At 42.3% G+C, this 13,641-nt stretch overlaps 1 protein-coding gene across 2 annotated transcripts in view; it reads left to right on the top strand.

Annotated features, from left to right (window-relative positions):
- Positions 1-13,641, top strand: part of MYO1C (myosin IC) — a 1,794,562-nt gene that overhangs the window by 291,180 nt on the left and 1,489,741 nt on the right. Inside the window, exon 1 of one of the 2 annotated variants that reach the window (XM_044054344.1) lies at positions 10,558-10,746. The exons of the other annotated variant lie outside the window; for it this stretch is intronic. Within the exon in view, the coding sequence (XP_043910279.1) occupies positions 10,735-10,746 (12 nt within the window). The 5' untranslated portion in view covers positions 10,558-10,734. Of the gene's footprint in view, positions 1-10,557; positions 10,747-13,641 lie in introns of those variants that run through there. 2 annotated transcript variants of the gene reach the window in all.

Raw genomic sequence — 13,641 nt, 5'->3', positions numbered from 1 at the left:
AGTCGTCGTTGTCGTCTTTTTCTTTCGGCTGTTCCCTTAGTGGTCACCACAGTGGAGCATATGTTTCCATTTCTTCCTGTCCTCTGCATGTTGCTCTGTCACACTGACCACCTGCATGTCCTCTCTCACCACATCCATAAACCTTATCTTAGGCCTTCCTCTTTTCTTCTTACCTGGCACTCCATCCTTAGCATCCTTTTCCCAATATATCCAGCATCCCTCCTCAGCACATGTCCAAATCAACACAATCTTGCCTCTGGCTTTGTCTCTAAACCTTCCACCCTGGGCTGGCCCTCTAATATACTTATTCCTAATCCTGCCCACCCTCGTCACACCCAGTGCAAATCTTAACATCTTTAACTTTGCCACATTCAGCTCCGACTGCTGCCTTTTTGTCAGTGCTACTGTCTCCAACCCATATAACATAGCTGGTCTCACTTCCCTGTTGTAGACCTTCCTTTTCACTCTTACTGGTACTAATCTGTCATAAATCACTCTTGACACTCTTCCACCCACTCCACCCTGCCTGTAGTCTCTTCTTCACCTCTCTTCCACACTTGCCATTACTCTGGACTGTTGATCCCAAGTATTTAAACTCATCCACCTTCACCAACTCTACTCCCTGCATCCTCACAATTCCTCTATTCTCCCTCCCTTCTGTCTTAGTCCTACTGATCTTCATTCCACTCCTCTAGAGCATATTTCCACCTCTCTAGGGTCTCACCAATCATGTCCTGTCTGTGAGTTAGTGAGAAATCCAGTGAGTTATGTAGAGGTTTTTTTTGCCTAGTTCTGAGAGTTTGTCAGCAATACCTGAGTGGGTTATTGCAGTGAATGCCTTGGCCAGGTCAAGGTAGGTGGTGTGCACAGTTTTCCCCTCATCCATAGCCTTGGTGACTCTCTCGAAGAAGTCTACCAGGTTAAGCCAACAAAATCTTCAATTAAAGCCAGACTGGGATAGGTCCAGTGTCTGTAGGTTGACAATGTCCGTGTTGATCATTTCCATAATGATTAGTGGCTTTGCATATCAGATTTGTCAGACTGATGGGTTTTTGATGGTCCACCCTTATGAAGAGGGCTGACTGTTGCAACCTTCTGTCCACCTGGCACATAACCAGTTTTGAGTCTGTAGCTGAAGAGTGTCTAAAGTGGCCCTGCTAGGTTTTGTTTTTACCTGTGTAAGAGGCAACTGGCAATGTTATTGGGGCCCATTATAGCAGTGTTTTTAGCGTTGGCTAAATTTATCAGCCAATAGATTCACTGTCACCTTGGTCAGTGAAGGTTATGCCATTTACCACCAGTTCTGCGCAGTGCTGAGTGTTGCATTTATGGTTCCTGATGTAGCTGAAGAAGACCTTGTGTCTGTCCTTAGCCTGGGAGGCTATCCTGGTGTCACAATTGGCCTTGTTGAACTTTATTAGACCTATTAGTTTCTTGTTTAGTTCAGAGTTGCTGTTTCTAATTTTGACAATGACTTTTTTTTTCTTTTGTTATATTCCCTTTTAAAGTGAGGATTCCACTGGTTTGGGGTTGTTTTTGCTCTTGGATCTGGACCTGCTTCTGGTAGGTATGGTAGTCTCAATGCAACCATTTACATGGTTGTACAGTTTCTGTAAATAATTTTGCATAGGTAGCTGTGTTCTTGGGTCTATATCAGAATGTCGAAGTATTAAAAGTCCAGATCACTAAAATTCAAACTTTAATGATCGAACCTTTAATACTTCGAATGTCAAAAAAAAATTTTAAGCCCCAAAAAAAAAAAAAAAAAAAGCTGTATGCAGGGGGACAAGCTCCCCTGCGCCCCCACACCCCGCTACTTAAATATACCAACTCCGAGATTGCACTACAGTGCAGTAAAGGGAAATCTTCCCTTCCTGTGCTCTATGGCGATCTCGGTTATATGATTCGAGGTTTTAAAACTTCGATCATTAAAGTTCGACCTTTAGTGATTTGAAGTTTTAAACCTTCGAACATATGATAGGAACCCGTGTTCTTTGGGTTTGGGGGCTGTACGTTTTGAGAAACTGTTGCTTAATAGCAAGTAGTTTGCTTTACTAAACTCCCTAACTGTAATGGGTTTAGCTGAAGTTTCTGGGTTGATTTTTATTTTGAGGGAAACTGCTTTGTGGTCCAACGTTGCCAATGAGGACATAACACTGGGGGGGGGGGGGGGGGGTGGCAACAGTGTGTTGTTGGCAAGTACTAGGTCCATTATGTTTCATCCTCTGGTTGGAGTGTGCATTGTCTGGTCCAGGGTGTTTGTGTTGATTAAAGTCCAGGAAATATTGTGCCTGTGAGTTAGAGGTAGTGTAGGATGTTCTTCATGTTTCACTGTTGCAGTCATTACATTTGCATTATCTGCTTGCAGGTAGCCCTCAGTCGGCCTGATTAACAAAGTCTTGGGTTCTGCGTCAGTTGCTGTCCCTTCTTTCATGACGTCAGGTCGTCAGGGGTATAAAATATGCAGCCAGCGCCATTAAATCAGTCTTTCTTGCTGTGCGGTGCCCGAAGCAGAAGCAGTTCGTAAGTGGCGGTCTGCGTACTCCTGACATTTTCGTTTTCGAGTTTCAGAACTGAAGTCTTCAACTAAAGCCAAGTACCCCATTGGGGAAACCTTTTCTTGCTCCTTACTGATGTCAGTAAAAGTTAATAATTGCATTACTTGTGGAAAGCAAAAACCTCATAAAGATTTTCATTCGTACTGTATTCTTTGCCTAGACCCTGACCACGACGTACCTTGCTGTCAGTTTTGTGCTTTGTTTAAAAAGGTGCACTATCCGTTGTCTGTATATTTTCTCCTCTAAATATTTCGGTTCTCAGTTTAATTATCCAGAAATGTCATCGGTTAGCCATCCGACTACCGGGATTCCGAAAAAACGCAAAGATAAAGACAGAGACAGGCCACAGAGGTCCAAAACTGCCGACGACGCTTCTCCTAAGCCAGTCGCCAGTTCGCCGGTACTCAGTGAGGTGCTTTTGCAGCCCCTGATACCCGCTACGTCTGATTTGCAGGACTCTACTGAGACCCATTCAGAGTCCGGTATGCCGCTAGATACTTCAGCTATGGAACCCACGGATGTCTCTACCTTGGATGGGTCCGGAGCCACTGTGCAGGCACCAGCTTCTGAGGGTGTATTCAGGCCTACGGACTTGCATATTAAATCAACACCTCCTTCATTACTTAGGCCTAAATCTCGATCCATGTCTAAAAAACTGATGCCCAGGCCACATGCTCAGGCTTCTATGCCTAAAAAACAAATGATAAGAATGGCTGAAGATCTAATAACTCTAATCAGGGGTAGCCAACCCCCCCTTCTAAGAGGCCTAGTACTGAAGTTGATTATGAATCTTCTGATCAGGATTATGTTTTTTCTGACTCTTCTGATGATCTGGATTTGCCCTTGCCTACTTATGAGGATTCTGATGCAGAGGACTCTATTCCCTCTGCTTCCCCTCCTGAGGATTTTTCTTTTGGGGAAACCTTACATACTCTAAGGGAGCATTTCCACTGGGAAAGCCAGGATTTTTCTGATTCAAAACAGAGGCTTAGGGATTTCCTTCTCCTACCTCAGCATAGGCTTTTAGCTATTCCTCCTGTACTAGACATTGTTGATGATGCTTTCTCGGAATCTAGTTTGGCCCGATTCCCTGCCTCCTGCTCTCAGAAAACGTGAAAGATACTACAGGGTCCCGGAGTCCCACAAGTTCCTATTGCAGATCCAGAGACTATTTCACAGGGGCCCAAGGGCATTAAGGCTTCTACTGCTAAAAATCCTACCCATTCTGATAGGGACTCCAGGGAGCTGGATAGATGGGGTAAGAAGGTTTACACTTCTGCAATCTTGGCCATTAGGGCTTTAAACTGCCAGTTTCATATGTTAAAATATCAGCAACATGTTATTGGGCTGCTTAAATGGAAAATGATGATTCTTGACTATGTGGAAAATTACAGGATTTAATGCATTCCGCTGAACAAGTTGAAAAACATACTTTGCAATGTGGTTTTGATTCATTAGAGGCCTCTTGTAGGGCTGCTGTTAACTGGGTCTGTGCTCAGAAGGCATGCTTGGCTTAAGGAGCAATCTTTGCCTGATCATGTTAAAGCTAAATTGTTGGATGCTCCTTTAAATCAGGACCGCCCATTTGGCAACAAGGCTGAGAAAGTTCTTAAAAAGATGGAAGATGAAGCTAAATCTATGCAAACTGTTAACGATTTTTTACAAGTTCAGCCGTGTGTATTTAGTAGGCACTGGCCCTCTAAGAATTGGTCCTTTCCAGCCCCTTCCAGGTCTTCTCAAGCCAAACCCAGACACAGCAAAAACCCCAGGTTTCAGTCCCAGAGGACTCACAGAACTAAGCAGTGGGGGAGCCTCCACTTCCAAGTCTGGGAATAATAAAACTCTCCCCTATGGTAAACTGTCTCAATGACTTCCTTTTAAAATTTCCAAGCACTTATCAACTGACTGCCCCTTTGGGGGGAAAGATTGCTCTTCATGCAAAGAATTGGGAACTCATTACCCAGGACAAATGGGTTTTAAATATAGTGTCCCAGGGATACAGATTTCACTTCCACACATTGCCAACACCAAGTTGGTGGCCGGACCTGCCCCCAATTGGGCAGAGGCCCCAAAACAAGTACTTTCTCTCTTAAGCATGTGAACTATTCAACTGGTACCAGAAGAGGAAAAGGGACAAGGTTTCTACTCAAGACTTTTCCTGGTACCCAGAAAAGACAATTCATGGCATCCTATCCTGGACCTGTCTACTCTACACACCTTTTTGGAGATTCCAAAATTCAAGATGCTGACTCTTCACCAATTACTTCCTATGCTAGGCAAAGATGCCTGGTTGGCAACACTAGATTTAAAACAAGCATACCTGCACATCCCAATCAGGGAATCTTGCAGAAGGTACCAACGCTTCAAAGCAGGCTACATGCACTATTAGTTCCCTGCACTGCCCTTTGGCTTATCTACTGCACCCAGGGTATTCACAAAATGCCTAGCTCCAGTTATTGCTTTTTGCAGGCAAAGAAATATTCAAATATACCCATACCTGGACGATTGTCTAATTCAGGCAGAAAGCCAGGACATACATTTGAATCGTCTGGCCTTTGTAAAAAGGGTTCTAACTTGTCTGGGGTACACCATAAATGAAAATAAATTACACCTGGTACCCTGTCAACAAATTTATATTCCTGGGTGCAAGCTTGAATACAACTCCCCAGATGGCTTACCTCACGCCAGAAAAGCAAATTCATTTGACAACCTACTTCAAACAAGTGGCCACAAAAACCCTGCTATCTGCAAGACAAATACTGCAAGCCTTGGGGTTCATGGCCTCCTGCATTCTTCTAATTCCATATGCAAGACTGCATATGAGGAAACTACAGTGGTATCTAAAAAACCTATGGTGTCAACATTCTCAAGACCTAGAAACAGTGATTCCTATCATACCTTGCCTACGCCTAGAGTTCCTTTGATGGGCAAAGGCCTGCCACCAAAACAAGGGACTTGCTTTCACACCACCCCTTGCCACCCAAACCCTAGCAACAGATGCATCAGACTATGCATGGGGGGGCTCACCTGGCAGGGAAGTGCATTCAGGGCAAATGGAACCTATGTCAAATGCACCTGCATATCAATCAAAAAGAAATGTTAGCTGTACAGAATGCTCTAACAGCCTTCAAGGACCACATTCTTCCAGGACAACTAATGGTAAAGATGGACAACACCACTGTTATGTGGTACATAAAAAAGTAGGGGGGTACACATTCGTACCCCCTCTGCAGACTAGCCATGGCATTGTGGAACACAGCCTTGAGCTACCAAGTGCACCTACAAGCTCAGTTCCTGCTAGGAAAAATTAAATACACTGGCAGACGGACTAAGCAGAAACCTCATGGACCCACACGAGTGGAAACTGGAGCCAAGGATTTTCAACATGTTGATAAGCAAATGGGGGAGCCCAGATATAGACCTGTTTGCCTTTCCCCAGAACTACCAATTGAACAAATTTTGCACAAGGACACCCCACAAACAAGCCTGAAAAGTGGATGCTCTGTCCTTCAGCTGGAAAAACCTATCAGTCTATGCGTCCCCCCCCCTCCTCTGCCTCTGCTCTCCAAAGAACTGCTAAAAAGTCAAACAGGACAAACCAAGGATGATTTTGATTGCTCCAGACTGGCTGCACCAACACTAGTTCCCCCTCCTGTGCAGTGTGTCACTGTTATCTCCATGGCACCTGCCTCAGACTCCTTCCCTGCTGTCTCAGCAGGAGAACCAGATTCTGCACCCTCAGCTTCCAACACTGAACCTTGCAACCTGGCTAATTACTTAATCTCTCCTTTACCATCCCTTGGCAAATGTGTGATTTTATTTATTTATTTATTATTTATTCCAGTTTGATGACCGGGGAGGTCCACTGGACTCAGGGAGCCCGTTTTCAATGGAGGCCCGGGGAGAAAAGCTCCAACAATACATACTTACATGAATAATTACTTATCATTTTAGAGGCAAGGAGGCCTAGTACTAAAAAATCTTATGCTGAAAAATGGAAAAGATTCTGTGCCTGGAGCCAATCTCGAGGGATGAGCACAGCAGCGCCCAATTTACCTCAGATTTTACAATACTTAACTGAGATGCTTCACAAGGGCCTGTCTTTTTCCACCATTAAACTCCACGCCTCAGCCATTTCAGCTCATTTTAACACAGAACCTCCCCTCTTCTCTTATCCACTGTTCAAGCAATTCCTCAGAGGGACCAAAAATTTGAGACCACCCAGGAGAGCTCCAACCCCAGCCTGGGACCTTAACTTTGTATTGGAGAAACTCACTCTACCTCCTTTCGAGCCAGCTGCTACTGCAGACTTAAAATTTCTTTCTTGGAAAACAGCTTTCCTTTTAGCAATCACTTCAGCTAGAAGGGTATCTGAATTACAGGCCCTTATGGCAGTGGAGCCTTTCATCATCTTTCATGCGGACAGGGTGTCCCTCAGAACCAATCCATCCTTCATGCCCAAGGTGGTATCCAGTGTGGCTCTTAATCAGTCCATTCATTTGCCAACCTTCTTTCCCAATCCACAGAATAAACGGGAACTGATACTGCATTTCTTAGATGTGCACAGACAACTTAGATTCTACTTGGACAGGACTAAACCTCAAAGGAAATCTGAACAACTGCTGGTGGCATTTTCTGCAGGGGCAGAGGGGAAGGCAATTTCAAAGCAAACCATTTCTAAATGGATAAGCCATTGCATTCATTTCTGCTATAAGCACCATGGAAAACATATCCCCCAGGGGATCAGACCTCACTCCACCAGGGCTGCATCTACCTCCTACAGCCTTTCTCAGAGGCGTCCCTACCAGGGACATCCTAGAAGCTGCTACCTGGAGTTCTGTATATACTTTCAACAAGCATTATCATTTGCCAAATTTCTCTAAATCTAGAGCTGGCTTTACCACTGCAGTCTTGCAGGGCCTTATAGCTTGCCCTTATGCTATCTAAATTCCTCCTCCCAACCATAGCTTTGGGAATCTGCCCAAATGTAATGACTGCAACAGTGAAACACGAAGAACATTGTACAGTTGTGTACACTTACCATAAGTGTAGATGTTCGAGTGTATTCACTGTTGCAGTCCTGGTTACCCTCCCTCCAGCCCCCTAACTTCTTTTGGCTATACCTCTACTTTCCTTTACTATGCTTAAAAGCCTTTTTGGTGCATTTGCTTTTTTTGTTGGAGGTATATCTTTGTGCTTTTATGTTTAATTGCTTCCCATTAGGGGGGGCACCTGACATCTGGGGCAAGAAAAACTGATGTAATGGCGTCGGCTGCATGTTTTATACCCCTGATGACTTGATGTCATGGAAGAAGGGACAGCAACTGACACAGGACCCAAGACTTTGTTAATCAGGCCGACTGAGGGCTACCTGCAAGCAGATAACCCAAATGTAATGACTGCAACAGTGAATACACTCTAACATCTACATTTATGGTAAGTGTACACAACTGTACTTTTTCCAGTCTATAGAAGAGTAGTTAAGTCTCCAATGAGTAGGGTATTTGGTTGGATGGTGAGCATCTCTAATAGGTCGAGGTAAGAGCTATGATCTTCGTGGGTCATAGACGGTGACCTGTAGTTAGCCAGGATATAATAAAGAACCTTGTCTATGGAGAGTTTGACATGGATGAACTCCAGGGCATCATCCTGTTTAATCAACCTAGAGTTATATTTGTTGGTAATATATTGTTACTGCTACATAGCTCTCATTTATATGACTAACTTAAATGATTTGTGGTGGAGCCTTTTAGCAGGATGCTTTGAATGGCCTAATCTTTTAAGTGTTGGTGGTGAAAACTGTGCCTGTTAGTAGGTTTTTGTTTTGTTAAATCCTGCAAGAAGGGGGGAAAAATCAAATAAGATGGTGGTTGTTGTACACAGTTAAATTTACTATCTTGATGTTCGATAGTGATAGAATTTCCAGCTGAAAAGTAATTTTTCTCCTCACCCCCCCTCTTCAGTGTGATAGCTTAAAAATGTATACAATTCTAATGACAAAGAAAGAGTTGAAGTTGCAGAACAAAAGATGATTATATGGTTTGTTGTAGCAATAACTGATGATGTCTGTGTGGTATATTGAAGATTTACCCATGGTTGGTGTTGTTTAATCACGAGGGGAAAGCCTGAGTGATTAAGTAAAGCCAGCCATGGGTAAATCTTCAGTATACCACACCACAGAGTCTGCTATTGGTATTATACAATTACACGATTTAAGAAGAAAATTACTTACTTTTCTTAAACAATGTCTTTGTATAACTGCACCGTGGTGTTCACCCACTTCTGCTGCATATCCTGTTGCTTTTTTGATGTACTGCGTTAGCGTATGCAACTTGCGTTCCCATGCTTACCCAGTACATTAGTGCTTTGGAAAGGAAGTAATGGACAAAGGAAGGTCTCCGCTGCTCTTTTTTTAATATAAAAAAAGTTTCGATCACTTTAGGGGTAGGAGAGAGACAGAATGGAGGAAACTGAAGTAAAATTAGGTACTTTTCTGTAGTTTTGAATAACATACCTGATTTTCCTAGCATTTTCCCTGTCCTGTCTCTCGTGTGTTTCTGAAAAAAAAAAAAAAAAAAGTTAAGTTACAGTATATACCAATGGAAGAAATTCTGGGCGAGCTAACCTTTTTCCATTGGTATATGTGTGGGTTTACAATGGACATGCTGGTTGGGGTGACCAGTCAGCATGCTACTTTTTGAATGCTAATGGCCAGTCATCGTGTAGTATGCTTTAATGTGTGTAATATACATACAAGTTGGCTAATTTGTTGCTTTCAGTGTATTTTTTTATTTACTTTGCTCTTGTAGCCCGGGTCTTGACTGAATAGGGCCTCCATTGGGCTAACTAGATTAGTAAATAAATTGTAACTGTACACTTGCATACTAGTACTCCAGTCAGACACTGTAGAAAGACCCAGAATTGTGTTACATAGGGTGCATATTAACTGCTTAGGGAGAGTAGGAAACGGAGGTATGACATGCATGCTACATATGCCAGTAAAAATCCTTTGACCCAGGTATATGATGCTTTGTAGAAGTTAAAGGGTTGATTATCTGTTCAGCAGAGCCTTAGAAAAATGTTTGCAGCTGCATCGTTTGAATTTTACACCAGTGCTGTAGTTTTCCATATTGAAAGCATTTTGGATGAGAAGAGGGTTTTCAGCTCTTGAATAATTTAGCTAATCTTTTTGATTTCTTACCTGTGATCACAAGAATGCTACTAATACTGGTATATGTTTATGTATTTTCTTTACAATGGATTCTGACTGCACAATAAGTGATTATGATGATTTCATGTAAGGATAAAGATAATATTTAAGGAAATCTTAAGAACAATTTTGTGTGGTTCTTCCCTCATTTTATTAAAAACTTAAAATAGTGATGAGAGAGAGTTTAAGCTGTAAATGGAAGGTTGATAGTATGTTCTTGATGCAGGGCTTGGTTACTAGACAGTTAAGCTAAACGCTGCAAAACTTTCCTTAGGGGTGCTTTTACTTGTATCAGTAACTCCTTCCCCCATGGTCTCTGTAGTTTATTCTGGAGATGTAAACCTTTTTTTGCAGTTATGTTGTAAAGTGCAGTGGTGTCTGGCTAGCTAACTGTATATGGGTTGGCTTGTTATTGCTAGGTGATTTTGCTGTCTCTAATTATTACAGTTTGAATTAATGCGATTGCTGTTGGGTTAGAATGGTACAGCTACAGCCACTGTAGTGATGTAAATGGAAGTATGATTTGTGTGATTATCATGTTACAGAAATTTGGTGAATCTTGTGTAGTCTTTGAATTGTGGGTGTGGTTGCCTAAGCCTGCTGGCCAATGCCTTTTAAAACTAGTGGGTGAAGAAACATTAAAATTATGTGGGAAAGCAAGAAACAAAAATGACACTGTCTGGGATACAGTCCAGGTCCAGCCTGCTCAGAATTTTGAGTAGAAGTAAACAGTGTGACTGGTATTGCACGTCATCACTTGTTGCTGTCTTTTCTGCTCAGCATTTTGAGTTCAGTGTATGAAAGGGAACTCTATGCTAGAGACTGGGATTGCTTAAGATTAAAAATATTACTGTCAGAGAAAAATGTTCTGCAGAGTCTGACGGAAGAATACTGACTAAACAACAGTAACCAAGTTGTACTGGTGATTCATTGCAGCTCCAGAGAAAAGGCGAGGAAAGCATCAGGATGACCAAAACGGTATGCCACATGCTTATTTATGTGCCTTTGATGATACAGCGTAGTAGGCACTAATGCTGTAGGAGTGCAGATGGCAGCTGATAGTTTGGAAGTATTGTAGCACTGTGAAGAAAAAAGTTCCATGTTTCTATTTTTTCCAGAATGTCCTTATTTTCATTGTTCAAAATTTTATATTCCTTTTGTCCTGCCACCCCCTCTCAAATACATTAAATAAAAATGTTGAGTGCTGTTCTAGCACCAGAGTAAATTGGACATGTTCAAGGTGCAAGTCTTCAAACCAACCCAGTATCCCCATCCCCCGCTGCAGGCTATATGTTAACTTATAATTTATTCCTTGGGACCTCTATGAAGAATTGGAGTTTGAGGAAAATCTAAATACAGCATGGACTGCTGCCTGCAGGTGTACATTGTGAAATAGGGGGCCTGCCTTCACTTTTTCCTTTGCAGACTGTTTGACTTGTTTTACATAGTTCTTAAATCTGTCTTCAACATAAAACTTTGCATCTGTCGAGTGAGCAAAAATTGACTTCTACTTACCTTGCCACTAAAAGCTGGAACTGTTGTATATACATTCAGACCTGATAATAAGGTTTCTGATATAGTAACTGTTTTGCATGTTTAGATTTCTAACGATTGTTAGTGGGCATTTTTATTCATTAATAGAATAATACACATTCCAAAGACATGCAGTAATTGGATTGGACAGTAATTGGATTGGACACTCTCTCTAAATTGGCCGTGTGTTTGTATGTGTGTGTGTGTGTGTGTGTGTGGTGTGGAGGAACCACCGTGGCAGGGCTACCCACCCGGCAGTGTAAACCTTGGCTCTAGAGTACCACGGTTGAAGTGACACCACAACCCCATGTTCATATAGGAAAAAGGTGTGATAATTGGATGGATTTGAGTCAGTAAGTATGTTATCCCTCTGGGTTGTGGAACAACCTGTGACGTTTAATAATTTGTTCTGTAAATGGGCAGAATTTGAAATGTGATTGGGCAGTTGATCATAGTTAGGGAGGCTAGCTATATAGTTGTGGCACGCTGTAGAAATGAAAGTGTAGTAGACTGGTGTGTCTATCTTGACTGTGTTGGCATGCATTTACACTTGTGCTTTGATGTCCTCTGTGACGCTGCTTAGCTGCTTAATGACTTTGTCATGGTGAGTTTGAATTGCCCAAATGTAGCCACTGCTACGTTATTAACAGATTAACCTACTGTTGCCAGCATTAATCATAATTTAACACCTGCAGTAGAAAGCAAACCTGGTTTACCCTTAACTTGATTCTGCTAGTGCTTAGAACAGTGTGTTTTAAAACACATGCATGCAGGCACACTCACCCAAAGCAACTGCCACAGAACAGCTAGAAAGACAAACTTGGAGGTGTAAGGCTACCTCTTACACCCAGTTTGTTTAATGCCTACTCTGTGCCTTTTGAAATTTCCAGTTACCTTTTGCAAAGTCACACTGTCATAAAATCTTGTATAATTTACCCCAGAAATGCCTAATATGCCCCAACTTCCCTTTGTGGTAATGCACCAATATCTGCCTGAAATAAGAAAAACAAGCTACTCATTAGATATTGAGGTTTTTTTTTTAAGGTTTTAACTCCCAACAGGTGTACTTTGTGCTTCCAGCCCATGTGCTTTAGTGGAACACCAAGGATGCCCAGTTTAATCCAGCAGCTAAAATGTGCTTTTCCTCTTCATTTCTCCACCTTGTAGTAGGCTCACTATTTCATCCCCCATTTAGGGGGGTTAGACAGTATTAAGAAGATCCATTAAAGAACAAAGGAAGATGATGTTGAGGATTTAAAGGCATGCTGAGAATTTTTGTGGAAGTTGTCCTTTAAATAGTACTGGAAGAGACACCAGTGAAAGGTAATGTAATTTGTATGAAGATAAGGAAACAACAACTAATTTAATTAGAGAGTGAAAGGACACGGGAAGTAACAAAAGAATATGAGAACGGGACAGGTGGAGTAATTTTAAATATAATTGTGATTTTAGATTCACAGGTGTTACTAGGCATGCAGTCCAGGAAGCCATTAAGGAGCCTAGACCAAATTCCCAATTACTGTAAAGCACAGTCTAAAGTGATTTGTTCATGGTAACACAGCAGGCGAATAAGGCTGAGGGAATCAAACCCTGTAAAATGGAAGGTAGCTTAACAGTTCTAAAGCCATAGTCCTATGCACTAACTGTTAGATGGGGATTATGGTTTATTAGATGCAGTAAAAGTAGACCAGTTAGATTAAAAAAATGTTGCTAGTGTTTGGTTGTTGTGGAAGGTATGATGTAGTGAAATCTATTAAAAAGTGTAATATTGCTGCAATGATGATAATAAGTTTTATCTGCAAATTCAAATTAGGGGGGTTGATAGTCTAAGGGAAATTAGGGTGGCCACGGTGGTGCAGTGGTTAGCATTGCCGCCTCACAACAAGAGGTTCTCCGGTTCGATCCTCGGCTGGGGTGCCTTCTGTGCGGAGTCTGCATGTCCTCTCTGTGGTCGCGTGGGTTTCCTCCGGGTGCTCCGGTTTCCTCCCACATCCCAAAGACATGCTGCAGGTGGATTGGACACTCTAAATTGGCCCTAGGTGTGTGTGTGAGTGTGCCTTCTGTGGAAGGTTAGGCGGGCTGGCAACTCGACACCGTAAAACTCCACTGCCATTCAATGTGCGGACAGGTGATCCGCTGTGGCGACCCCTAACCGGGATAAAGCCGAAAGAAGAAGAAGAAGATAGTCTAAGGGAAATTAGGGAGAGAATGAAAGTGGACATTTTTTTGTAAATAATGTAAAAATGTAAAGTGTTTATTATGTACATGTTTACAGTTTATACAAAGACTCCGAACTCTTTAATGTCTGTGCCATGGATCTTTTACATTCTCCTAAACAAC

The sequence above is a fragment of the Protopterus annectens genome, chromosome 13.part0 (genome assembly GCF_019279795.1).
Source record: "Protopterus annectens isolate FY-2018-M chromosome 13.part0, PAN1.0, whole genome shotgun sequence".
Classification (NCBI taxonomy): Eukaryota; Metazoa; Chordata; order Ceratodontiformes; family Protopteridae; genus Protopterus; species Protopterus annectens.
The sequence above is the reverse complement of the archived record's forward strand: the minus strand, read 5'-3'. Positions and strand labels throughout refer to the sequence as shown.